The sequence below is a fragment of the Colletotrichum costaricense genome (genome assembly GCF_030867565.1).
Source record: "Colletotrichum costaricense strain IMI 309622 chromosome Unknown Scaffold_1.1, whole genome shotgun sequence".
NCBI lineage: Eukaryota > Fungi > Ascomycota > Sordariomycetes > Glomerellales > Glomerellaceae > Colletotrichum > Colletotrichum costaricense.
In genome coordinates this window covers 3,949,580-3,966,937 of record NW_026848230.1, presented here as the reverse complement: position 1 = coordinate 3,966,937, position 17,358 = coordinate 3,949,580, and the positions used below count along the sequence as shown (strand labels likewise).

General features: G+C 52.4%; 6 protein-coding genes across 6 annotated transcripts; 4 read left to right on the top strand and 2 right to left on the bottom strand.

Annotated features, from left to right (window-relative positions):
- Positions 1-24: 24 nt before the first annotated feature.
- Positions 25-869, bottom strand: CCOS01_01360 (uncharacterized protein; the record flags this gene model as incomplete). Its single annotated transcript, XM_060449556.1, has 2 exons — positions 25-379; positions 436-869. The coding sequence occupies 2 exons, from the start codon at positions 867-869 to the stop codon at positions 25-27; spliced, it is 789 nt and encodes a 262-aa protein (XP_060320994.1).
- An 840-nt stretch (positions 870-1,709) lies between these two features.
- CCOS01_01359 (uncharacterized protein) lies at positions 1,710-4,316 on the top strand (the record flags this gene model as incomplete). The annotated part of the gene is made up of 1 exon (XM_060449555.1): positions 1,710-4,316. The coding sequence occupies one exon, from the start codon at positions 1,710-1,712 to the stop codon at positions 4,314-4,316; it is 2,607 nt and encodes an 868-aa protein (XP_060320993.1).
- A 1,632-nt stretch (positions 4,317-5,948) lies between these two features.
- Positions 5,949-6,305, top strand: CCOS01_01358 (uncharacterized protein; the record flags this gene model as incomplete). The annotated part of the gene is made up of 1 exon (XM_060449554.1): positions 5,949-6,305. The coding sequence occupies one exon, from the start codon at positions 5,949-5,951 to the stop codon at positions 6,303-6,305; it is 357 nt and encodes a 118-aa protein (XP_060320992.1).
- Positions 6,306-6,589: 284 nt separating this feature from the next.
- Positions 6,590-7,948, top strand: CCOS01_01357 (short chain dehydrogenase; the record flags this gene model as incomplete). The annotated part of the gene is made up of 5 exons (XM_060449553.1): positions 6,590-7,016; positions 7,086-7,155; positions 7,221-7,529; positions 7,592-7,708; positions 7,768-7,948. 5 exons carry the CDS (start codon positions 6,590-6,592, stop codon positions 7,946-7,948), a joined length of 1,104 nt encoding a protein of 367 aa, XP_060320991.1.
- A 4,035-nt stretch (positions 7,949-11,983) lies between these two features.
- CCOS01_01356 (uncharacterized protein) lies at positions 11,984-13,610 on the bottom strand (the record flags this gene model as incomplete). The annotated part of the gene is made up of 3 exons (XM_060449552.1): positions 11,984-13,201; positions 13,256-13,446; positions 13,505-13,610. The coding sequence occupies 3 exons, from the start codon at positions 13,608-13,610 to the stop codon at positions 11,984-11,986; spliced, it is 1,515 nt and encodes a 504-aa protein (XP_060320990.1).
- Positions 13,611-15,555: 1,945 nt separating this feature from the next.
- On the top strand, positions 15,556-15,930 carry CCOS01_01355 (uncharacterized protein; the record flags this gene model as incomplete). Its single annotated transcript, XM_060449551.1, has 1 exon — positions 15,556-15,930. The coding sequence occupies one exon, from the start codon at positions 15,556-15,558 to the stop codon at positions 15,928-15,930; it is 375 nt and encodes a 124-aa protein (XP_060320989.1).
- Between the last annotated feature and the right edge of the window lie 1,428 nt (positions 15,931-17,358).

Genomic DNA, 17,358 nt, shown 5'->3' with positions numbered 1-17,358 from the left:
CTCTGTGAATCATGGACTTACGAACTAGCTGTCTTTCTTGAAAAAGGCAGCGTTCAGGTCAATGCCTTTGGAGTATCCCACCAGCATGTTGGATCCTTGGCCTTCAACGTTGCCAAGCTGGACATTCAGCTCCCCGTCAGTCCCGTCCGCGCCGTGGATTCCGATGACGGCCTGCGACTCCAAGACCTTGACTTTGCCCACCACCAACTTGCTTCGTCTCTCATTGACCTGGACAAACAGGGATGCTTGAAGCTCCTCGTACCCCTTGATCAAGTCCCTCGACTTCTGGAGCTTGGTTTCGGAGTGTACATCTCCACTGTTGACCTCAATTCGTTCCACGATAGCTTGAAGGTACTTGGTCTGCTCAATAGATGCCAAACTGCGAGGGAAATCAGATATGCTATCAAAACTGAATGATCGTGATAAATTACTCACAGGTTGGCGCCGGCTAAAGCCAAGTCAACAGTCTGCTTGCAAACTCTGAGCTCGTCCACGAAAATCTGGAGCTTGTCTTTGCCAAATAGTCCGATGTTCACTCTGTCCATCAAGTGAACGCGTCCGTCTTTCGAGCGCTTGAGAAGCTTGTCCACCTCGTTGTCCAAGGCACAACATGAGGCGCCGCAGGCCGTGAGGGCGGATTGCACGTTGGTGTCTGCGGCAACGGACAGTACTTCGGTGTCATTTGACTTGACCGAGATCTCGAGGCGCTCCATCAGATTCTGGATAAGTTGCAACTCCTTTTTGATGTTGGCGATGAGCTCAGGGGCTCGCGTGATTTTGTCAATCTTCTCTCTCGCTCCCCTGATGCCCTGCAAAGTTGTGGCTGTCAAGGCGACGACGGCACTTGAGGTTGCGAGGACTTCAGCCATGTTTGGGCTATCTTGCAGTGTATTCGGATCAACTGATAGTGATTTGTGATAGTGATGAGGAGATACAGAAGTGAAGCCTCTAGATTCTAGACGGCGGCGGTGTCATCCCCTTTTGATTGCCAGCTCCCAGAAAACAGGCAGGCAGATACCTCGATTTTGGACTGTGACAAAGGGGCAACACTGTTTCTTTGGCTCAAGAAGAGGTGCATTGAATCACCTGATTACATCTTGCATCATAGATGCCTTACTGGTCTTTGGTAATCCCACATAAGAAAGCCCTAGAGCAGATGGACCGTCTGCCTGTGGGACCCCAGTGTTCCGGTCATGGGATCCTTCACCTTTACCTTCACTATTCTTTCTTCCCAACTTCCCAAAGATTTCTCAGCAAATTCTGCCACAAAGGGGCTGAAATCCCTTCCGCGTTTTGCCTCGACTCGATCCTGCTCGCGTTGGCCCTCATCCTCGCCATCCAGACCATCATCGCCTAGCATGTCGATATCAATTGGCGATATTCATGTTGGCAGCGGTTCAACTCTTGTCGCTGGAATGAATCATGTCAATTCAGGTTGATTCTTATCCGTTTCTTTGCTCATTACAGGAATCGATATGCTGACAATTTCGCTAACAGGAGCGGATATGGAAGATAATCTGACAAGATGCATCGACGCTCTCTTCATCGCAGATCCTGAAGTGGACCTGGAGGAATTGATCGAATCAAAAGGCGGATTCGTTGAAGGAACGTGTAGATGGGTCCGATCTGAGGAAAGTTACAGATCTTGGTTGGAATCCAAGCAGTCGGCGATACTCTGTATATCCGGTCTTCCCGGTACAGGAAAGACGATGCTCTCCTATTTCATCACCAAAGAACTCGAAAAACTCACGCAGAGTATACCAGGGGACGTACTGTTCTACTTTTACAACCCTCAGTACCCCGAGAAGAACACGACGACATCAATTCTTAGGACCTGGCTCCATGAAATCTTCACCAACCATCGAACTCTTGCTAAACATGCTGTCAAGCGCATGACCCCAAGGAGAACCGGGAACACCTTGAAATCACGCAGCACGCTCTGGGCTATTTTTACTGCTACAATAAAGGATCCCGAACTGGGTCCGGTGTATTGTGTTCTGGATGGGCTCAACGACTTTCCTCCAGACGAGCGTAGATGGCTTGTCAGCAGTTTTCAGGCGCAGTTCGGAAGATCATCTGGAGCTCAGGTTCAACCAGAAACTCTCAACACTTTCAAACTCATCATATCCAGCGCTGCCAATGAAGGTTTCCATGAATGCCTTCATCTGACTTCGACGCTTGACAAGAAAGACCCAAAAAATGATCTCAAATGTGTCATCAAGGCCAGACTTGCGCGCCATCGACACTGGGGAATTCTCGACAAGGAATCTCAAGATGCATTGGCTGGTGAACTCAGTCTTCGTTCCGAAGGACTTTTTTCATGGGTTGATTTCATGCTTGAGGATCTTTATCTAGAGAAGACGCTTTCGGCAATGATGAAGAAGATGGATCAAATACCATGTGGTCTTCGCCATGTATTTTTGCGCCTCCTTGTGCAGATTGACGATAAGTCCCGCCGCGAGACCGCCAAGATCCTTCAATGGGTTGCTTTACTCCGAAGACCTGTCACAGTGGCTGAATTGACAGACCTTATCCACCCCGACGCTGAAGAGCCTGAAGAAGAACGCCAAAGAATACAAGATCTCGTCAGCGAATCCTATCCACTGATGAGGATCACGAAAGCGGGCAGGGATTATGAGGAACGTGAAGCTGAAGAGGACATAATTCTTCCTCTACATCGGTCAATTGCTGATTACATGTCCAATATCGACATGGATTCAGCCATCAAAGATTTCTACTTCAAGCCAGAGAAAACACATTACGAAATTGCCAAAATATGCCTCGATGAGCTCCAAATTTGGTTCAAACGTGCCGAAGAGACGGAATCTATTTTAGAAGTTGGCTATTCCTCTGTTTTTTGCCACACTAGATGGCTTGAATATGCGAGAGACTACTGGCCATGGCATACGAGAGGAAGTGGCGAGGAGGCCCTCCAGTTCTTGGCAGTCGACAGCATCTTCTTCCATGAGGAATCGCTATTTCGTACTGTTTGGTGGTACGAGCTCAAGAACAAGAACTATGCTCGCTATCGCAGAGGAGAAGATGACGGGATAAAAGAGGTACTTCCGTCAACCAACATTCTTCACATCTGCTCAGGGTTGGGCTTCCTTCAAATAGTCCGGACGCTGCTAGAAAAGCATCCAGACGCCGCATCTTACGTCAACGAAGAGGAGGAGGACGGCGACACACCTCTCTCATATGCTACACGTTATAACCATAGCGATGTTGCCGAGCTGCTCGTTCGCTATGGTGCTCACGTCATGAGGCAAATAAACGAGATATATTGGAACAATCTTGAGTATGCATTTCACATTCCAGTTATCAATGCTTTCGCCAACGCCAATGTACGGCTGGCTAGATTCCTAATCAAGCCTACCTGCGCTCAGATAGACGATCCATCTCGGAAAGTTATGCTGGGCATCTACCTGATTTGCGAGGAAGCCTGCGTATCCAAAGGCACCAAGAGCAGACAGCTCGCTGAGTTAGTATTGGACAACATCGAGATCAACATCACCGAAATGAAGGAAATGTTCAGGTTGGCACCGTGGAGAAGATCGGTATGTGGTCATCTGTGGGAACGAGACAACTTGGACGTTCCGGACTTGATCATCTATCGACTTTTGCGTTCTGATCGCAAAGTTCTCCGCGATGTTCACATCTTTCCCAGTGCTGTTGGATATGCTGCTCGACATCCCAGCATTGCCGCTGAGCTGTTGCGTGCCTGTCTCATTCCCGACATCAAGGACGTATCTTCTTCTGAGTCTAAGGCTAAGACGACACTACATCCTATTGTGGTAGACAGTTTGGAAAGACTTTACGATTTCTCCTACGAATTCAACTACGAGAATGAGGCCATTGACACTGCCTTGTTCAGGGGCAGCTTCGAAGTGGTGTCTATGCTTATCAAAGCTGGCAGTAAGGTGGCAGACCCTAGAAAGAGTTCGCTGGTCTTGAGGATATCAGAGAAGGTTCTCGAACTTTCAGACTCAAACTTCAACCTTGCTGTTGCACAAGGCATTTGCAAGCGTCTGCTGTTGACGGACGAGGACATCAATGCTAGGGTCACGTTTTGGCGGCACGAAGAGTCTGACAATTTCACGTTGTTGGACCTTTACCTCAGAGGCTTGCTTTTTGCAAAGACAGCCAGATTTGCTCTATTCCTCATGCAACATGGAGCACGTTGCAGCGACGAGGAGGACTCGCAACGCTTACTGCTGTACCTAGCTCCGTTGGCTCGAGGCGTGGTGACTGACGACGATTGGGACTGGTTTGTTCGTGCTTTTGAAGGGGATGAGCACGGCCGATGCTATTATTGATGATGCCTTGACCAGGTTTTATCCCCCATAGAGAATACCCTTATGTATTGACGATTCTACTCCGCATATCGTGCAGAGAAGTATTCAATAACTTACACGGCAGGTGCAAGCGGAGAGCCGAGTTCGGCGATCCAGTGTTGACAAGTAGTAGTCTAGAGACTGGGGTTAGGAGCCGGTGGCCCGACGGGGGTAGCATGGCGAGCAGTGATGTCCGGACTATCGGTCAGTCAGTCAGCCTCGATGCAGAGGACCTCGTGTTCAGCAGAGAATGAAAAAAAAACAAAGTGGGTAAACAAGATGACGGGCCAAGCCAGCAGCATGGCCATCCCAATCAACGTGATAATGTGACGGTGTGACAGGCTGCATGATCGAGGCGGTCTCCGAACCGGAAGTTAGGATTTCTCTGTCTGGTCTGCGTCTGAGGTCTGAGGTGTGTGAGACTGAGTGTGTGTCTGTGAGGATGAACAACGATGGCCAGGCCCTTGGCCAGTCCTAATCTCATGGCATTCTAGAATCTCATCTCGTGCAGGAAAAATTGGAGTAAAATGTGGAGAATGGCGTTCGAGAGATGCCCAATGTTTTGCCCCCAAGGACCCCCAAAACCTCCGGAAGTTTCTTGAGAGGAGGAAAAAAAGTTGGAGCTCCTCACATTTCTTGGCCACGTTGGGTCACAAGCTCTGTCAAGATTTCTCGTTGTTTCTTTCCTTGACTCCACAGGGTCCCTTTCGGGACACGAGGGACACGGGGAGCTCGGAATGATGAGCAGGAGACATGGAGACCTTGACAAGGGTTTAAGGGGTTTCCGTCTTGTTTCTCTCATCTCATGTTCTGCTCGTGGTTGGCATTCTAGTCAGGTACTTTTCATAAAGATTTCATACACATCGCATATTCATGCATAAGGCCATTCACTCACAGCATCTACACTGTTATTGTCCATATGTATCATTGAGACTGCATAATATATAAGTCTAGCCTTAAGCTTACACGGTACCATACTACCCATCATCGAATGCGCTGCAACGTCCAGTGTCGGTGGTAGTTCAGAGGCAAACAAAATCAGGGACTTACCCGTCTGGCCTGGTAGCCGGCAGCCGGGCATGCCGGGATGGAGGAGCCAGTCCACCTAGAAGAGGGCCATTTGGGGGCAATGGCCCACCCCCGCCCCGGGGTTGTGGTTCTAGTGTGGGCGGTGGGCGCGGTGGGTGGCATGGAGCGATCCTTATTTTGGCCCATGGATGTCCGCTCGGGCTCCATGAGTCCAGCCCTAGTTCCGGGGCAACTCCCCGCGAGGCAGTGCGAGAGCGGCGGACGTGCTACGACCTGCGACATGCGGCGCCTGGAACCTGCGACTTGGGACCTGACCGGTTGAGACGTGGTTTTGGGCCGGGAAGCTGCGAGACGCGTCCATACGCCCAAAGTATCGTGAACTTTTTCCCTTTTCTCTTTTTGGCTGCTACCAAGTTCCATGATTCCTTCCACCACCACCAACACCACCAATCCTTGTTTGCCCTTGCCAAGTAAACCAATTGACCACTAGATCAACTCACGCCACGATCCTTCCTTACTTGCCAGTGTCCACGAATGTCTTACCTAAACCTCCTTCCCTACCGTCCCGTCGTTCCTTCCTTCCCAATGGAAAGCTCCAACACTCATAATAAACGGGAGCTCCCTTCCTTCACTCCCGCGCCTTCTTCAAGGTTCCAAGCTCCTCCCCTCTGCCATACTTACCTTAAGGTAGTGTCCTCCTCCCCGCGACTTTCTTCCTCCCCTCCCTTCCCATCTACCAACTTCTCACATACAACAAACCAAGTCCAACCGACCCCGAATTACGAGACGTACTTCCCGATCCAGACTTACAACCAGACGATCAGGAGTCAATCACCACCCTCCCGCTCGTCCCACGTCATCTACCCCACCATAGCTCCTCTCATCGTTGCTTTTGCCCAAACTTGGGCGCCTCGAATTCTGCCAGCCCTCTGCCAGATTTGATCGTCAACTCCGCATCTGCCAGAGACAGCTAGCTTCATCTGCTCGATCCAGGTCGCCGCTCAACAAAAACTAATTCCGTGACATCATCCGGCTGAAGTCAATTGCAAAAGTCAACGGTTCTCCAAAACCGAAACAAACGCCATCATTGTTTCGCTTTCACACTTTTATTCCTTCCGAAGGGCACCTCGAATCGATTCTGACCGTCGTATTATTTCAGACGGCAACATTCACGTACATACACTTCAACACCGCGTGTAACACTTTCACACCCGCGGACACTCAAAATGTTCCGTCCTCTTAGCGCCCGACTGGCGCGGACCATTCGTCCCATCGCGAGACACACCCAGGTCCGCGGCAAATCCTCTCAGTCTTCCGCCTCTGCAGCTCAAGCTAGCATTGCAGCCACTAGCCCCAAGCAGCAGCAACAGTCTAGATCCATCAGCGGCAGCCCCAACGTCAGAGAGAAGCCTCACCCGGGCCAGTATTCGAGAACCGACCCCGATGTCACTGTCGAGTACCCTGAAGACGACCAGCTGCCTAGCAGTCAGCCGGTCCGCGGCCACGGTGGTGGCATTGGCAAGCCCACGCTTGCTTCCTTCTCTCTCGATGGCCACACCGGCGTCGTCACCGGCGGTGCGCGCGGCCTTGGCTTGGTCATGGGCCAAGGCATGGTCTACTCCGGCAGCGACCTTGCCATCGTCGACTTGAACAGTGAGTTTTCGACCTGATTGCCAGCAAGCTTCAGACTTCCGTGAGAGCAAGGTACTGACACCGAGACAGAGGAGGAGGCTGAGCTCCAAGCCAAGAACCTGCTTGAGGCATTCAAGAGAGAAAACCCAGAGGCCAAGAGGTATGCACTCGGATGACCCTATTGACCTCGAGAGGAAGTGACGGACGCCTAACAACGTATAATAGAGTTCCCAAGGTGACTGCGCACCACGCAGACGTCTCAGACCCCGCCTCTGTCGACGCCTGCATTGCTGAGATCCTCGCCGCTCACGGCAAGATTGACAACCTCGTCACGTCGGCCGGCTTCACCGAGAACTTCGACGCCATCAACTACCCCATTGAGCGCATGCGTAAGCTCTGGGGCGTCAACGTCGACGGCACATACCTCTTCGCTATCGGAGTCGCCAAGCATCTCATGGAGCGCAAGTCTCCCGGAAGCATGGTCTTCATCGGCAGCATGTCTGGCTCCATTGTCAACATTCCCCAGCCTCAGGCGTAGGTTTCATCGAGTCTTGTTTCTTTCGAGGCATCAGATTCGCTAATACATGTTCAAACAGACCTTACAACGCCGCAAAGGCTGGTGTCCGTCACTTGGCTGCCTCTTTGGCTGTCGAGTGGGCTGGTGCGGGCATTCGTGTCAACTGTATCTCTCCCGGCTACATGCTCACAGCTCTGTAAGTCTAATACCCAAATTCTTTGTTTCCAGGCAATCAATACTGACGCACATGTGCAGAACCGAGAAGATCCTTGACGACAACCCAGACCTCAAGCAGAAGTGGACTTCTCTGATTCCTCAGGGCAAGATGGGTCAGCCCAAGGACCTTATGGGACCCGTCACTTTCTTGCTGTCTGATGCCTCTCTCTACGTCACGGGTGCGGACCTCCGCGTTGATGGCGGTTACACCGTCACATAAGCCGCCACGAGCCCTTGATTTGAATTGGATTGAAGAAAGAGAGGAGGAAAGATGTCAAAAGTGTGCATTTCCACTAGAGTAATTGGCGTTTTTGCTATGGGAACATAGAAGGTCGATTTGTTGATACGTCGACAAATCGTAAAATTGATAATGATCAAACAATCCGCGATAAGATCTCGAAGAGGCTGACTGAGTCTCTGTGGATGTGGCATGTGAAGGGCGGCCAAGCTAGGTCGCTTTTCACCGGTCAGCGTATTCGATGAGGCTCATTCGTTGGCACCGATCGAGGCATTCCACCACTCCGACATGCAGGTTTACGGGGCCCGCAGCATAGGGTCACCGGACGGGCCATCGACTGTTATCCGATCTCTCATATCGCCGGGTCTCCCCTATCCTGAGCCCGTATCTAACACTTCTAGCCTTCTGTTTCTTACCCTCGTCTTGAGCCTTGTCTGAAGCCTCGTCTCGAGGGCCGGCCAGGGGTTCAGTACTCCTGACGCCCTGATTCTCAGTGAGATGACCATAAAAGATTACAGTACGTTGGCTTATATGATTCCTTATGAGAGACTGTAGGTATCGGTAGACATGAGGAATGCATGACAGCCGGAAGGAAGACTACATGGCGGCCGACACTGGTCAGTGATGCCCCTCCTACCTTACCTTCCGCCGTTGCTACCACACGCACAGTATAAGCATACACATGCACCGACACACCGAAAAATGACTGGAACATCTGCACGATCGAGGGTCCAACGCCGTGCCGTGCGTTTGCGGGGGGGGGGGGGGGGGGGGGGGGGTTTCGAAAGGGGGAAAGGGGGGGGGGGGGGGGCGGGGGGGCCGGTTTTTTTGTGGTTTTTTGTGGTTAACGTAGCATGTGGGGGGGGGGGGGGGGGGGGGGGGGGGGGGAGTAGGTATTGCACATGGGTAAGTAGACGGGGAGAGCGGTCGCTGGACCGGTCTTATTTGGCGTTTCGTGCACTGCCTGTCATGTAACCAGCATATGCTGTGCGACGGACGGCACCGGCGTGTTGGTGGGAACCGGGGAACGGTAAGGTCGGGGGGTCAAGAGTCCAGAACTTTGTTGTCCTGGAGGTTTTGAGCGACCTGCAGTAAGATTGTTTGGTTGGGCGGTGCGAGGGAGGGAGGTGCGTGTGGTAAGGTAGATAGGCGAAAAGGCGGAGGTTTCTGGCTGTATGTACGCCCCGTACTTATATGCAGGTAGGTACCTAGGCGTGTTGGCAGGCTGGCAGGCAGGCAGGTAGGCAGACCAGCATGTGTCTTGTCTAACCCCCGGCGAGAGACTTGCTTGCTGCTGTTGTCGTGTTCGCGGCTCTCGTGTTGGTGGGAGGTTTGAAGTCTTTTGTGGGTGTGGGAGCTAAACGACAGAAACCAGATATTGGGAACTGGTGGTCAATGTCTAGCGGACATGTGACAAGCGGCTTAAAATACGGAGACCCTTTTCGGACCCGTTGAGGATTGAGTCTCACCTAACCTACCTATCCATATATGGAAACGTGATACGGTCTCATGGAGTATACAAGGAGCCGGATGTGATGAGAGGCAGGAAGACTATAGGAACTATCCCGCCGGCTCGGCAGACGGGGGGGGGATAACAGGGACAGGACTCAGCAGCATGAGAAAGACATGGGAAGGAAAGCAAGTAATCTAGCAAGGGCTGTAAATGGCATGGGTAGAGAGTAGTATCAACGTTTGTGACGAGATTCTTGATTATTGAACCATCCTTCCGGTCGACATGGCGCCTCGTTCATTAACCCAAGGAGTACCGTGCCAATGCTGACTGAATCACACCGAGGAAGCTCTCAACACTTTTTCACAGTACGGATACCTATTCAACTGAACGAACCGCGCGATGGAACCCAAGCTCTGGACCACAGCATGGGGAATATACAGGCCTCCAGGGGACTCAGGGTAGACAAGGATCCCGTAGCCTCCCCTGGTGCTTTTTCGAACCCGGCGCCGTTGTCAGCGCACGTGGGAGACGTGCCGGGGAGCGCGCATGTTGCGGAGGAGGAGGAGGAAGAAAGCCATGGCGAGGACCTCGAAGAGCGATAAGCATACTATAGGTATGGCTCTTTTGTTCACCTTATGCTCGCCACGTCCTTCTTGCCCCCCCTCCCTTGTCAAAACCCATCTGCCATCTCACCTGGGTGGGAGGTCGTCACAGTACCGGTAGTGTAAGATATGGTCGTGGATGCCGCCCATCCCGCTAGTGTGGGGGAAACCAGTCAACACTCTGGTTCATTGTCGTTATGGTGCTTGCCGGGCAGGTATCAAGTTTTCTCTCAAGCAAAATCTGACAACAAAGAGGAAGCCCGGGGGGGGGGGGCTAGGCAGTACATTATTAATAGGGATCCAAGCGACATCACTGCGCAAGCCCTGTCAACTCCTTTTGTGCCCAAACTTGCGTGACAGGATTCCCGGGTAGTAAGGTAATTACAGACGTGGGGGGACGATGGGAAGAGTACACACAACTTACCTTACCTTAATAAGCGAGCGGCTTCCAACGGCTAATACAACCCACAACCGCGCTGCCCCCAAACCTCTGAGCTCCCTCCTCCCCCTCTAAGGTTGTGTATACCTACCCCGCACAGCTACCCCCTGTCAACAGAGGAGCTCCAGGGTAGCTTCGACAGCTTCTGCTCCTCCTCCCACACCCACCATCCATTCCGACCTGTCGTTGCCCCTCGCGCTCGACACGGCAGGTCCGCGTGGCCAAGGCGTGGGGGGAGGGAAGTGGGGAGGCGGAGGGGGGACCTAGGTGTACGGATACTTGTTACCTTCAACTCTCTCCAGTGATATCCGACGGACTGAGTGATCTTCGCAGACAACCCCAGTCTTGCCACGGGGTAATCTTTGAGAAGAAGTCGCTTACCATCAAAAAAGCCTGCAGATCACTCTCACTCTCTCCTTGATAGGGGGATTGGAGCCTTGGAGGGGGCCCTCTCTCATCGTACACAAAGCAAGAGACCCCTTATTTCGGATTGCGTAATGGCTTTCCAGGTTGCGATATCGACGCCATCTCACGCTTGCAAGTCGGACCCCCCCTCCCTTGTCCCAGACAATTGACCTCGTGATCAGTTGCGATTTTGCTTTTTCCTCGTCTTTGGCCACATCCCCTCCTTTTTGACGGATCCTCTGTGGCCTACCCCTCACAACTAGGCAATTCACTACTACCGTTTGGTAGAGAGCTCACAGTCAAGAGACTACCTAGAGCCTGATCATCGAGTCAGATTCCCATCGGGGGACTGTACAATAGCCTTAGCTAGAATTACGACCGATGCTGTGGAGTCAGAGTAAGCCGAGTGAGCAAGTCCGGAGAGAAAGCAGTTTAGATCCTCCTTGGACCTAAGCTCGTCATCCCCTGTCATGTTTCAGCCCGGGCAATACGCACTCGTCTTTTTGATGGCCACATTGCCTTCACTCGCCTACCTATCTCTGTTTCTTAATGGATGATCTGGTCAGTTAGGTGGTTGGGTAACAAATATCTTCTCATTCAGAATGGCTCGCTAGTAAGAGCTCGGTGGGTCGCTGACAAAATGATGGCGCACCAAGAGCAAGCCGTTCGTCTTTCCTCTTTTCGAACTTCAAATGATCCCGCCGCTGCCCGTTGAACCGCTGTGAACGCATACAATGAACCCTTTTTGGTGGCAGTCCCCTCCTGTAATGCATGTCAGGCGTTTTCCCTGCGAAAGGGGCCCCGTGACCGCCGGTAATGAAAACGCCTCGTGCGATGCAAATGCGCCAAACCTTCTTCCTAAAGGCCGGCCTCGTCGAGCTGATGAAAAGAATAAAGGAAAAAAAGGCAATGAGGTCGGTATTGCCAGTGGCAGACGCAACTACCAGTAGCGGCAACCTCAGTCGAAAGCAAGACATCCACTTCCGAATGACTGCACCCGTTTTGTGTTCCATGAACTCCAGAAGCCCCTTTTAATGCAGTTGATACCTCGCGAATTAGTACATAGGATTGTATGTGAGTCATGAAAGTAGACTTTTTTTTTCTTTTGGCTGTCGGGATCACGACCTGTGTCTTGGCCTATCCCCAGTGCGCTCTTTCTCGCGCTCCAGCAGTAGCGTCAGCTGGCTTCTTGTTCTTGCTAGTGGCACATCGGGAGTAGAGCTTGGCATTGTCGGCGCGAAGTGCGATGAGGAGGAAATTCGGCGTGGGTTGCCCCTGGGTCCAGATTCGTCCTGAAAGCCTTCCAAGGTTTCCAGAGCGCGTCGATCCGGCTCACCAGATATCGTCACCTGCCCCATGGCTGCAATGTTCGACGTACTCGCGGTAGCGCTCGATATGAGCCCCTGCGCAGAACCACGACCAAAGCTAGCCTCCCTCGGTCGATAGGACTCGGAATTTGACGGTGCCCGCTCCATGCGCGGCGCCGAAAAGCCGGAACGTGCTGAAGAGAATGACCCGATTCTTGGTGACGAGAGCGCGGGTGATGCGGCTGGTATATACGTAGGCGTCCTGGGACCACCGGCTTTGACCGTGCCAGCTTCGCGACTCGACCGGTCGGTTGCGGATTTGCTCAAGGGCTCTGGTGCTGGCGCGCGGTTTGCTGTTTGTACAAGCACCGGTTTCCGCCGTTCTTCAGTAGGTCGGGAATTACCCACCGATCTCGGAGATTCCGAAATAGATCTTTCGACTGGTCGTTTCCCCAGGGCTTTGGCGCTAGGTGGCGGCATTTCGAATCCCTCTGACCCGGATACGCTCAGGATAGCACTTTCTTCAGCATGAGGATGCATCACGTTATACGTTCCCACGTGTTTGCCTCCGTTGGCAGAACCGGGCTCCTTGATCCCAACGTCGGAGTTTGTTGACGACTGCGAGCTCATTCTCCTTGGCAGAACCGGTCTTCTCTTACCCGACGCTGATGCAACAAATCGTTTCGTTGGTGTTGAGGGCTTCTTCTTGCTCGATTTTGCTGGGGAGACTGTTGATGAAGTGCGCATTTCTAGGCCACTGGCGCCTGTGCTTCCCGACGACATCTCATCACTAGTTTGGTAGTCTTCATCAGCAGACTCGTGAGGCGACACAAATCGGGCTGTCGGCCGAGGACCAGATTTCGAGTCACCCCTATGCTTCTTGAGAATCGGGTGTGGTGGCGGGGGTCGAGATGATGAGGCGGACAACTCCTTCAGAGCCGACTGTTCAGAGATCATCTTAATGTCTTGGTTCATTTGCTGAGCGCTGAGAACCGGATCAGACTCATGCTGGCTATTAAAACGAGGCGTCTGGGCATAACGTTAGCAAAGTGCCAATTCGTATCGAGCGAGGCATTTAAATACCGAAGGTCCCTCCCAGCGGTTCGGCGAGCCTTTGAGAGGCACAAAGGTTGGACCATAGGAGATGTGTTCCCATATCTTGGCCACGGTCGCAGCTTTCAATTTGCTTCTATCGCTGCCCATGACATGCCACCACAGATTTTCCAAGCGGCGTGCGGTTGGATCAACAAGTTTGAGATTTGTTGTGGTGTAGACTATGACGTGACGTTAGATTTTCATGTGAAAGCACACTCCGAGCGGCTGTTGACTTACGACGCCACATTCTTATGATGAAATCCGGCGGTAGAGGCTGCGTGAGCGCTGCAACATCTTCGTATATCCGCCTGTCGTCTTTGACGAGTCCCTTTGGCAAATCCATTTGAAGCGAATGTGTTCTTTACCGAGACCAGACGGTCAACGGCAAAGACGGCTGGAAACTAGAATGACAGAAGTAGAGGGTACGCGGAAGTAGCGCTGATTGGCAAAGATAGCCCCGCCGTGTAGGGCAATCTTGCTGAGTGCGATGTGAGTTTACCTGGAGCGAGGAGAGGTGGTCATGGTCGTTGCTCTACGATTCAGTCGGACGTGGTCGGGATGTGGTTTGCTCAGTGGCCGATTTGTAGGAACGCAAACAAAATGCAGAGAGCTGCAAGTGAGAGGCAATCTGCAACTTGGGTTGGCTATTTGGTTTGCGGTTGTCTGCGCGTGTGGCAGACAGCTGATTTGTTGAGAAAGGCGGTGATGAGAAGTGTATCAAGAATTGGAGTGAAGAATGAAGCGGTAAGCCCCGGGCTGCTGTGGGTTGGTTGACCCTAAATGGCCGTTTTCATGGATTGCGGGTTTTGGTCGGGTTCGATTTGTCGTCGGGTTGTGGAGAGTGAGAGGGCATTAAGAGGAACAGAGTTAAGAGAGGACGGTACGGTATGGCGGAGTAGTTGTGATACGGGCAGTAGCCCATCCGTTTGTCAACGAAAATGAGAGGTGTACGGAACGCGTGTATGGCTCCGGGAGGGATGCCGGTGGAAAAGAAAGACGAACCCAAACAGCCGTTGGATGACGATGACGAGATGAGACGACCGGTAAGATACGGGAGAATGAGGTACGGTGCCTTTGCTTTGAGCCTCCAAGCCCGAATGAGAGCGGGCAAGGTGAAGTGAAGTAGGGCCAAGGGCCCGGCAATAGAGACTGCAAGCCGCGGATGGTAACGTAGGCAAAGTTGAAGGAGAACTTTGCTAGGAAGCTAGGTCGACAGACAGAGGGAGCCACACGTATCGAATTCGTGTTCTCGGGGCAGCCCAATGGACTGTTTGTTCTGAGCAGAGCAACTGTGAGTCTATGCTCTAGGTCTCTGGCGAGCGTCAAGGCGTTTGTCTTGTTTTGTTGTTGATGCCGAATGAGAGAGAAAGAAATGGCACTGGTTGAGAGAAAGGTCGGAAAGCGGAGGAGGATGAGGGGAGATGGCGTGGATGGAGCACGCGCAAAGAAAAAAAATTGGAATGCTTCCGACTCAGATGTGACTTCCAAAGTTGGGAAGGGCCAGTCGGGGGTTAAGGCATGGTAAACGTACCCTGGATGGCTGGAATTACGGTGCCGCGCCTTACATTGCCCTGAGAACAAAAGATAGGCGGACAGGCGGCAGAAGGGGGAAAAGGGGAGAGAAGGGGGCTTGCCAGGGAAGAGAGTCCAAAGACGGAGACGGCGAGGGAAGAAATGGGCCCTGGAAGGGGAACTTGAGAGGCTCTAAGCTCGAAGTACCTGGCCTGACTTGGACCACATTCACAGTCGCAGTGCCACGAGTGCCTATTCAGCGTGTCAGTGTGTGTGTGTGTGTGTGTGTGTGGGCGGTTCGGGGCCAGTACGGGAGGAGGTGTTATCGTATGTACCTGGCTTGGGGCTAGAATATTTGGTGGTACCAGTATCCGTAAAGTAGTGTATGTACTCCGTACGGGTAGGAGCTAAGGTAGGAAGACCGTCGGAATGGACGCGTGAGGTGGGTGAGGTGAGGTGCCCTGGCTGGAAGAAAAGTCTGGGTGCCCGCTCTTAGCACTAGTCAAGAACATCAGGCGTCCACGGTTCAGGGCTGTGAGAGTGTGGTTCCCATCCCCCTACAAGTCTCCGTCCGACTCTGCTTGGGCTGGCGCTGGTGCTTGCGATGGCTCCGTCCCGACTGGCTCCTGTTGGGTCTGACACTGGCGGGGATGGGAGGACTAAGAGCAAGGAGGAGAGTGACGAGCTCTTCTCTACTACTCCTATCTACATACTTACTGGGCAAGGTACAGAGACAGGTAGCAAGGTAAAGGGCTTATGGTTCATGGTTTAGTGAGATGCCTCATGTTCTCGACAACTCCCTGCTAAGGTACTGCCAGTTGCAGACTCGGACAACCTGGGCAAAGAGGCGTCTATTGCGTCCATTAAACCCTCGTGGAGCCAGCAGAGCACATGGAAGTCTAAGCTTTAGTGGGCCGCAGGAACAGGCACTTCACTCCCAGTCCCCAGGAGCAAGTGAAGTTGGAGTTGGGCACTTAAGCATGGATCAGGACGGAGGGGGTCAAGCAGGAACAGGAACGCTGCATATGGCAAGTGAAGGATTGGCTCTGCATATACCTCACAGTATGTACTTTGCTCAGTTCCAAGTGGAGGCAGTAGTAAAGACAGGACAAGAGATGACTGAGTCTGGGCACTTGCTTTCCATCGAATAAGGTACTTAACATTGGATATTGGACATTGAACAGAAGGGAAGGGCGCAACTGCCTCGGCACAACCACACAACTCAAAATAACCTCGAGCACGAACGGATGGAGGCACTTCAGACTCCCCTGCCATTGTTTTCGTTCATGCTACTCTCTCGGATGAAATATGAACTGCATGCATGGCCTGGGCCCTGGGCCTATACGGCGCAGAGTGTAGCTTTTTGCGTGCGGAGCCTCTGTTGTACCTGTAGATAGGCTTTGGACTGGAGAGTACTCATATTGGTACCTTGACATATACTTCATATCAACAGCCATTGTAAGATAGTCTTTAAGGGGGCCGAGACACTGCGACTGGACTCACTGGCGGGGGTCTTTTTTTTTTTTTTTTTTTTTAGACGAGGTGACAGGCAGCGGGACATTACCTGCATGCTGGGATTTTTCTGTGATTTCCCAAGTGGACTCGATGGTTGATTGCTATTCCCCCCTTGTTCCATTTTTCTTCTGTGGAAATACCGTTTGGAAAAGTGTCACTGGGTATAGATACCTCATACTGTATCGGTACGGACGATGCTCTAGGTCCTCGTAGAACCCGGTACAACTGCTGGGAGGGGTGCAGGGCGAGATGGGAAAACGGCAAAACGGGAACAAACGGCGCATTCCAGTACACTTCAACCCACCTCAACCCAAGGTACCTTGATCTTGAAGTAGAGGTAAGGTCGGTGAAAGACCGCCACCGGGGGATGTGCACTGATGGAGCATAGGGAGGTAAAGATAAGCTACACGAGGCTCCTTACGCACCATTCAGGTGTGACTTGGGCCTGCTCCGTATGCTCCTACTGACTGCTGTCCATGGGCTGTTGCTTCTCTGTGTGTACGAAGTATGTCTGTCCGTCGTCCGCCTTCCTACCTTAGTTCACGGCCTCACCGTCGTAGATGGAGGTTACCTGACGTTAGTTCCGTTCCGCAATCAAGGTGTCCGTAGGTACCCAAGGTAGGGAGGGCCCTCAGCACATTGGGTACTTGAGCTTGTGTCAACTTTTGCCGGCGGTGCAGTGCGAGAAAACCTTCACCAAAAGTACCTCCTCGAAACAGCAACCACAACCAGAGCAACCACCACAGTTACCAGCACCTCCCTTTTCTGCATGTGCTTTTCTCTCCTCTCCCTCTCCCCTTCTCCTCTTGTCCGCACTTCATGCGCGTTCAAGAGCTTAAAAAAGTCGACACATCAACATCAGGGATCGGGCACATGCCTCGGTCCATCAGGCTCTAGACCAAGACATCTGTTTCTCTATCAACTTCTCCATCTGCCATCCACGAGATCACATATCTCATCGTCTTCGGGCCCACCCATGTTTCCGCCGCACACCCGCCTGTGACGAGACTGGGACTGTCTGCACCGTCCCGACTACGACCAGCAACCTGCGCCTGTTTTATTTC